This window comes from Solanum pennellii, chromosome 5 (genome assembly GCF_001406875.1).
Source record: "Solanum pennellii chromosome 5, SPENNV200".
Lineage (NCBI taxonomy): Eukaryota > Viridiplantae > Streptophyta > Magnoliopsida > Solanales > Solanaceae > Solanum > Solanum pennellii.
In genome coordinates this window covers 68,515,283-68,525,092 of record NC_028641.1, presented here as the reverse complement: position 1 = coordinate 68,525,092, position 9,810 = coordinate 68,515,283, and the positions used below count along the sequence as shown (strand labels likewise).

At 33.6% G+C, this 9,810-nt stretch overlaps 1 protein-coding gene across 1 annotated transcript; it reads left to right on the top strand.

Moving 5' to 3' along the window:
- On the top strand, positions 1-8,806 carry LOC107020840 (protein usf). Its single transcript, XM_015221353.2, has 5 exons — positions 1-208; positions 768-910; positions 1,023-1,152; positions 2,837-3,028; positions 8,301-8,806. The coding sequence occupies exons 1-5, from the start codon at positions 32-34 to the stop codon at positions 8,508-8,510; spliced, it is 852 nt and encodes a 283-aa protein (XP_015076839.1). The 5' UTR covers positions 1-31; the 3' UTR covers positions 8,511-8,806.
- The last annotated feature ends 1,004 nt before the right edge of the window (positions 8,807-9,810 follow it).

Here is a 9,810-nt window from a genome sequence, read left to right as displayed (position 1 = left end):
AATTAGATCTTGAGAAAACATAGTGGAAGGCATGATATCGACTTGCTCTAGAATATTCTCTAGTGGCCTTCTCACAGTCAACAAACCTACACATACCACTAGAGCTCGAACACTCATCCATCGTCTCTCCGGTTATTGCTTTCAGCTTCGGGCAATGGCTGACTCCGCTACTCCATTCAAGAAAGTTCAGATTCAAAGGGATGATACTGTAAGTATCATGGACCTAATAGATGAACGCATTTCGAGATTCATTCATTTCTTTTTCAATAAATCAGGTGTATTTGATTTATTTAATGACGAGGAGACTGGAAATTAGAGGACTTGGAATTGTTTTTACATGAATTGGATTAATGTGAATTCTGTAATGTGCAATAATCATTGAGAAATGTTTATTTTTTATTAGAAATTTGTTGAATGAGCGAAAATTTGTTTACTAGGGTTTGCTGATTTAGTTTCTGAAAGATGGAAGAATAATCATTTTGCCTGTTTGGATAATTATTGGTTCTAATTTAAACAAGCAATTAGTACATAGGATTTGTACTTCAGATTGCTACTAATTAGGGATTGAGGAATAGTTGATTGATTAATCAATTTAATATGGCGTAATGGTGATCGAGATGTCTTTTTGTTCAACCTGCTGTATATCTTTGTTGTATTTAGAAGGCCTCAACTGGAGATGCGAGTTGTTTCTTAGCCTGACCTGCTGAATGGGAAGGCCTTACTTGATCTTCTTCTTATTGATTCTTTTAGTGATCTTATCTATGCAGACATTTGATGCCTATGTAATTGGAAAAGACGATGCCCCTGGAATTGTTGTGCTTCAGGAGTGGTGGGGTGTTGATTTTGAGATAAAAAACCATGCAGAGAAAATTTCTCAATTTGATTCTGGTTTTAAGGCACTTATCCCTGAGTAAGAATCCTTTTTCTTGCATGAACTTCCAGTTGATGAATGTCTCAGCTCCCATGATATAGCTGTTTGTTAATGCTTTATTTCTTTTTTCTCTTTTACTTTGTGATTTCAGTTTGTATCGTGGAAAAGTTGGCTTAGATGTTGCAGAAGCACAACATCTGATGGATGGTCTTGACTGGCAAGGGGCTGTCAAAGATATTCAGGCTTCAGTTAATTGGCTAAAGTCAAATGGATCCAAAAAGGTACTTGCGGTTTATACTACAGTCAGTTTCATCAACAAAGATGGTCCGACTTGAAGCTATAGGTTCACACACTCATTTAATTTCTCAGACATCAAATGCTGTTTATATTTTAGAGTATTAAGTTTGACTAATTATATAAACTCCACCTAGAGACACAAATCTTTCTGAAGTAGCTGAATTATTGGTTAGGACTTAACATTGCTACTCTGCATGTTTCTGAAAATGAAACAATTGGAAAGGAGTATAGTTCTCCTTTGTTGCAGAGAGTTGATACGTACATTGGTCTCTTAATTACATTATAATGACTGGTTTCTTTATTATTATGAATGCTAGTTAACTGTGTGGTGGAAAGTTATCTAATTGCTCTTCCAATTTTAATTTAATCAGAAAGAGAATGGATATAAGTATTGTCAATTGATATGAGCTGATGTCATTATGCTGAGGTTCTATCAGTAGAATTCTTGTACTAAATCTTCTGTTCAGATTATTCTTCTATATCTTTTTGATAACGGTGGCGTCCAAGCCAACTTGAGCACATTTCGAGTTCTCTATTAATTTACTGAGTACCTGCTACTTTCCACCAATATATGTACCGAATATTTTTTTCTGCTAAGGCCTTAGGCATAAATCACCTAGTATATTTTGTCTCTATCGGGATTTGAATCTTGGACTTCTAGGCCTTCCATCCTTCCCCACCCTTGCCACATCATCTTCTAATTCGAATGTCTCATGATCCTTACACATTTACAAGGAAACATCATAATGTTGACTTCAAAAGCAAAGAAGAAGTGGCTTATTTGATCATATACTTTGGTGTTCAGTATGGAACTTAATAACAACTGTTTCATTTTTTTGGTGAAGTTGATTAATATTGTTGTTTTTATTGTTAATAACAATTATTTCTAGGTAAATGGTTTTGGTGTTTCTGCAACATTCACTACAAATTTGTATACACGTTCTCCTTTCGTCCAAAGTAAATTGTGTCATTCCTTTTGCCTCATATTAATAAATTGTTCATTCATTGTATGACCAATGTCAACGTGATATCAAATAGTTTCATGGGATATTGTCGATTTTAGGCCATTCCATTCTTGACACTATAGCACATGAAATGTCATTATCAAAAAAAGAAATGTCATTAGAGCATTGACTGTATGAAAAGTTGGAGGTTAGGGTGTTGTGAGACACAATATTTAGCTGTTTGAAGTAAATGAGATTCCTTGTGGAACTTTTGTAATTCCATAGTAGAGATATGAATTATGAGAAAATAAATAGTGTAGCAGTATTAATGTCAAATGTCCGTATGTCAACCTGTCTCCTCTAATCTAAACAAAAGTTGAGAAGTTTATGCTCTTCTCCTTCAACTTTTCTCACTTAGTCTCTTTAAAATCCATGCATACCTGAAAACTTTGCAAATGATGCACTGATTTTAGTCATGATATGTTGTAAACCATACTTATTTTTCCAAGTTCATCTTCTCACCATACTAATAGCATTGTCTTGTTGATTTCCAACAACTTGCATACTCTATAGTAAACAATGTGTGGATTTCATCAAATAATGCTTCAATTTGTTTAACCTCATTATACGCTTGATGATCTTTGTGTACATGATAGAGTTGTCAACATTGTTCAACTGATATTTGTCATATGAGAGCTTATGAGTTACAAATATGTGGTATTAGGTTGGAGTTACTGGATACTGCATGGGTGGTGCTCTTGCGATTGCAAGTTCTGTTTTGGTCCCAGAGGTTAATGCAGTCGTCGCCTTTTATGGGGTTCCTTCACCAGAGCTTGCTGATCCTGTTAATGCTAAGGCCCCTGTGCAAGCTCATTTCGGTGAAGATGATGCTTTTGTTGGGTTTTCAGATGTAAAGGTACATTTCCTTTGTGCTAGTTGGCTTCTTTATATGGATAAACCTATTTTCATGTCATGATCATGGAGCATGGTTATGTTGGGTCATTGTGCTTTTTGAACTATTGGCACATTCCGCTTTCCTTGGCCCTATTTGGCTGGTGCTTTTATTATGTCCCATATTGAATGAACATTTTAGTATCTGCAATTATTTGTGGGATATTGAAGGGGGTTGGCAACTAATGGTGTACTTCATGAAACAATGTATAGATATAGATTATTCTATGTTGCTCAGATTCTTCAAAGTTTCTCGTTGCACCTGGGTCCAGCCGATACTATCTAGGATGGGTGTGGGATCTGCACTGGACTTGGTCAACCTAACTTGGGTGCTTTGATTGGGTACTTCATTTTTCTTAGGTTTATGGCACAGACACATACTTATATGTATGTATATATATAAAATTACAATCAATAGTCAAAGTATATACTTATTTATGTTGTAAGCTTCATCAAAAAAAAAATATACGTTGTAAGTATATATAATTTTAATTATTGTATATGTAAAACTATCTTTTTGATTAAACGAAAAACACTTGCATTTTGCTTAGTTTTTATTTTTTATTTTTTAGAGTGTGTTTTACTGATAATGTGTTTGTTTAGTGTAAGTGTCGACACTAGGTGACCCTATTGACGACAAAATCGATTTTCTTGCAAGATCGATTTATGTTCACATAGTGTTGACACTTAGTTTTTTTTTTTTTTTTGAAACTTAAGTGTTGACACTTGGCTTTAATTTGGTGACAATGTGTTTGTTTAGTACAAGTGCAGACACTAGTTGACTCTGTTAATAACAAAATTGATTTTGTTGCAAGATCAATTTGTATCCATTTAGTGTATACACTTACTTGGAATTAGATCTTGTTTGTTTTGCACTAGACTTTTTGCTTAGTAGTTGGAATTAGCTTGTAACAAAGTATAGTTGTTTTTTTGTACTAGACTTTACTTCAGTTGTTGACGTAGTTTGGAATTAGTTTAGCATTAGTATGGTTTAGTTGTTGGAATCAACTCAATTGTAGTATAATTAGTTTCTAGTTTGATTTATTATTTGAAATAATGTGGTTTAGTTGGTGAATTTAGTTGTTGGAATCGGTTTAGAACTAGTTTAGAATTAATGTGGTTTAATTCTCGGAATTAGTTCAAATAGAGTTGAATTAATCTCTAGTTTGATTTATTATTTGAAATATGTTGGTTTAGTTGGTGGATTTAGTTGTTGGAATTAGCTTAGAACTAATTCAGAATTAATGCAGTTTGGTTGTTGGAATTAGGGGGTGTTTGGATTGACCTTTTTAAGAGGCTTATAAGTTAAAAAGGAGAAGTCACAAGTTAGGAGCTCCAAACTTTTGACTTTTTTTGGGTACTTTTTCAGCTTTTAAAAGTGCTGAAAACACATTCTGTGTTTATCCAAACACTTCTAAAACTAAAAAAAGTGCTTAAAAGCCAAAAGTCGTTAAAAACAAGTCAATCTAAACTACTTAAAAAATAGTTTAATTAACTTCTAGTTTGATTTATTATTTGAAATATTGAGGTTTAGTTGGTGATCTATTTGTTGAAATATTTAGAATTAATGTTGTTTGAAAATAGTAAAATCACAATTTATATTCAATTACTATATTCTGAAGTTTGAAATTATCATTATATTGGTTGTGTATATGGAACCTGATTGTGGTTGGATGTATAATAGAAATAATCTTGGTCGAGCATTATTTTGGAATTTGCATAAGGTATAACTCGTTTATTAAACCATGCAAAGTCAGTTGATCCTTTTTCTTATCTTACATCCAGCTATGATCAAGTTTTATCTACACAAACAATAATGATGATTTGAACTTTAAAATAGAGTAATTAAATACTAATTGTGATTTTACTAGTTCCAAACCACATTAATCCCAACAACTAAATCACCAAGTAATCTATATTATTATTTCAAATAATAAATGAAACTAGAGGTTTATTAAACTATATTTTAACTAGTTCCAACAATTAGACCACATTATTCCAGTTAATAAATTAAAACAGAGGTTAATCAAACTAATTTCAACAACTAAACCACATTAGTTCCAACAACTAAGTGCACCAACTAATCCATATTATTTCAAGTAATAAATCAAACTATTTTTTTTAATAAGGTAAAGGTTTATTTACTAAGTACCAAGAAGGTACCAAAACCAGAAGTTACAAAAGACTATTGTGAATATCCATACAGTAAATTACAACATCTCCCTAGCAACACCATATATTGATCTATATTATCAAGGAAACTACTTTTGCACCACCAAAATAAATTATGCGAACACTTGTTTTTAACTCTAGAAATATGGTCTTTTTTGCCCATCAAAACAAGCTTTATTTATTTCTAGCCAGATAGTCGAGAATATGAACAAATGTATAGTTCTCAAGATTTACTTCAAAGCTTTGTGTGTTAGCTGGTGCGACCAACTCTCCAATAATTCCTTCACACTCTGAACATGATCGAAGAGATCCCGCAAATACTGAAGAAAAATTCCCAACATTGGCTAGCTATTCTGCAATGCAAAATAAGGTGATTCACAGGCTCCAAATCTTCTTCACACAGGTAACATCTACTACTTAGTGCAAACCCTTTTTTTGAAGATTGGATTATCCTGAGTTAGGTAAGCTCCCCATGCCACAATCCAACCAAATCAAGCTACCTTTATAGGTGCTTTAGTTCTCCAAATCCCTTTCCATGACCAACTAGTATCTCAAAATCTTGTTTGCTTCATTAGAATGCTATAGCACTTTTTAACTGAAAAGGTTCCATCATTACTAGCTATCCATTTTGGTGAATCCCCCTTACTCTGATCAATGTGGGTATAATCAAGTTGAAGGAGCAATTGACAAAAGTCGTCAATTTCCCGATCGTTCAAATTCCTTGTAAAATTCATTTGACATCCCGTGTTGGAATTAAAATCAGCCACAACTCCATCTTTGTTATTGCAACACCTGAAAAAAAATAGGAAATCTTTGTTTCAAGCACAAATCATCATCCATAAGTCAGTCCAAAATCTAATTTTTCTGCATTCCCCACCTCCAATTTGGTGAATTGTTGAAACTCGGCTCATAATTATTATTATTATTATTTAACAATAAATCAAACTAGAGGTTAATTAAACTATATTTGAACTAATTACAACAACTTAACCACGTTTTCACCAATTATAGTTAAGTGTCAACACTAGGTGAACACAAATCGATCTTGCAATAAGATCAATTTTGTCATTATGTTGACACTTTATGCTAAACAAATACATTATTACTAAAGAATACTGAGAAAATCAAACCCTAAGCAAAATGCAAGTGTTGTTCATTGAATAAAAAATAGTCTAAAGTATACAATTTAAAATTGTGTATACAGAAAAGGGCAAAAAATACGTCAAAACTATCTTTAAATATACCCCTCGCCCACCTATTTGGCTGAAATACCCTTCACTCCACCTATTTGGTTCATTTTCACCCTTAAAACTAACAAACTTTTCATCCTTCGGGGTAGTCCAATGGTTTGAGCTTGGGACTTCCATGTTGGAGGTCTCAAGTTCGAAACCCTTTGCCACCGAAAACAAGGGGTTTGCCTTCTGAGTCGAGCTCGTCTGGTGCGGGTTACCTCTCCTATGTGATCTGCGAGCTATTGCATAGGAGCGGGGGTTTTACCCTGTTCGCACCCAAAAGGGTAGGATTGTGGGTTTCCCTTGTCATTAAAAAAAACTAACTTTTTCTTAAATTAATTTATTATTATTATGTGGCAAATTTTTACTTGCTGAAATTAAAACCCCACCTCACATGTATAGACATCTCTATATTGTGGATAATATGGATAGAAATTTGGGTCATGGGGCGGGTCAAATAAAGGGGTGAAGGTGGATCATCGACAGCATCACGTCTAATTCGATTGTTGACCCTCACAATGAAATTATCAGCTCTCTTGCACAATTCATTGAGCTCTGCTTCTGCATCACCAAATTTGAACTCTTAAAATTTCTTTAATTCTTTATCACATTCTCAAGAATTACACTTTCCTTTTCCTCCTCTTTTTCATCATCATATCCACAAAATTCCTCTTTTTACTCCAGCTCATATTTTGAATTTACACTAAAAGGTAAAAAAATAAGAATATTTTGATCTTGAAATCCTAATCTCTCCAGCAAGAAATATCAGAGTTTTTTTCATCATTTTCTTGATCTGATGCATATTTCTGTTTCAGTACAGTAGAGTAGAGGTTAAAGAAGTTGGATTTTGATAGAATATCTTGGACTCTCCAACAAGTTTATGAAGTTACTAACTAAGAAAATGCACTTAGAACTGAAAAATAGAACACCCAATTTGAGAATAGAATCGAAGAGAGATTTCAAAAAAGCCGAAGAAGGGGATTCTAATTGGGTCTGGGGTGGGAACCATGGGCAATTGGGTCATGGAGCGGGTCAAATGAAGGGGGTGGAGGTGGCGATTTAATTTCAGCAAACAGAAATTTGCCACATAATAAATAAATAATAATAAAATTAGTTTTATAAAATTAATTATAAGGGTAAGTACATACTTATAAAAAAAGTGATAAATCCGAGTTGTATACCTTTTCCAATTTCTACTCGAGTAAGATTTGTAATTAAGAATTCAAGTTGGTCGATTCTCATTTTTTCTTTTTACATGTCTTCTTGATATAACTAAATACAAGAGGTCTAGGTGTGGCATTAAGTTCTAACAGGTAAGGCAACGTAGCACTATGACTACTAGCAAGGGCACCAAGACAATGCAGTCCTACCTACTAACGTAGAAACAAATCTACCTACTAACCTTTTACTCTAACTCGCTTCCTCCATACCTTCCTATTTAAGGTGATGTCCTAGGTAAACTGCGATTGCGTCATGTCCTGTCTAATCTCTCTCACATACACAAAAAAAATTAAATAATAAAAAAAGAAGAGAAATGAAAACTCAAATGAGGTTAAAGTAGATCAAATTAAGTTTTTAGGTTTAAGAATATTCCATATCCTCATTGGTTCATGAAATATAGAAAAGGAATGATTGGGAAAATAGAAACACACATCATAAGCAAATGAAAGTCCTTCCCTAGGTATTTGTTAAACAACTATAGAGCAATGAATGTGCCATCGAGCATCATGAGTTTTCCTCTTGTAACGAACATGCATAATTTGGACATAACTATACTAACACATAGTCACGTGCATTGAGAGAAATTTAACCTATGTTTGTTATGGTTTCTAGACTGGTAAAGCTCTAGAGGAAAAACTGAAAACAGCAGGAGTTCCACATGAGGTTTACTTCTATCCAAAGACTGGACACGCATTCATGAACAAGTCACCGGAGGGCGTTGAAAGGAGGCAAAAGATGGGGATGCCTGATGTAGAAGATGCTGCCGTGGATCAAGCTTGGTCCCGCTTCCGTTCATGGATGAGTCGTTTCTTATCTGCCTAAGTTTTGCTGCTTGTTTTCTGATCCTATAATAGGCTGTAGCATGGTTACCATAATAATGTGATGTGTCTTGATGCTCCGGGATGTTCCCTTGAAGCTTGTGTTTGGCACTCAGTTCCTATGATTCACATATAAACTGAATGTTCTGTAGATTGGACATATATGTGCTCGATAGGGATTTTCGAGTATCCCAAATGAGTGCATTTGGTTAACGTCCAGAAGCTTGCGTTTGGCCGTTGGTCTGTCTTATCAGTGTGTGCAGAATAATTTTGCCATCGAGCTGGCCAACGCTTTCTTCATCTCCTTTCCTCTCCTTGTGGTTTGTCTTTTTAAAGTTAACTACATGAAGACCGAGGCATTTCCTGTGTTACGCGAGGTGGTATATTGAAAATGATGGCCAAACAACATAGACCTTGGCTCAAGAAATTTATTTTTTAGAACGAACAATAAAAGTATTAAGATAAAAAATAGTAAAAATACTCCCAAGTCAAAAGAAGTAATAGGAATAAGATAATAGTACAATACTAATAATGATAGGAATAAATAATACAGTTAATAAAAGTATTAAAATAAAAAATAGAAGTCAAAAGAAGTAATAGGAATAAGATAATAGTAGAATACTAATTATGATAGGAATAAGTAGAAGAGAACCAAACAATGTGTCTTAAGTTAGAAAATGGTTGGAAAAAAAAGAGAAATTACTAGTGATTTATCTTAATTTTTTATCGTTGTATTTTTTTTAGTCATGTCCTCGAGCCAAAAATATGAATATAATAATTTAATAAATAGATAAATCAGATATTACAGTTATTTGTTAGCTTATACATATGTTTTGATACTTCATTTTAAAAGTACACTGTTGAATCACACTATACTTGTTACTTTATTTTATTTTTAACCCTGCCTTAGAAGCTCCCATTTTTTGGGCGACTTAAACTCATTATTTTAAGATTGAGGGTGTTTTTTTTTTTTAAAAAAAATAGCAATTATAGTGTTTGAGCTAGGTTTTGCTCACTTCGATTAATCTTATGGGATATCTTCCATCTCCGGCTAATAACAAATAGTAGGTAACTTTGTCCATCAAGGCTAGGACAGATGAGAAAAATCACCTAATGTTTTTTGTCTACGCAGAAAATTAAACTTGAGACCTCATAATTTTCAACTATTTCATTGATCACTAGGTGATATCCGTGGATGCCGAATGTGAAGGTTGCTAAGCGATCCTCTCTTGTATTGTTTTTGCTACCTTGTGGTAAAGCTAATAGTGGTCATGAATCATGATTTATAGACGGCGTTGTGGAGA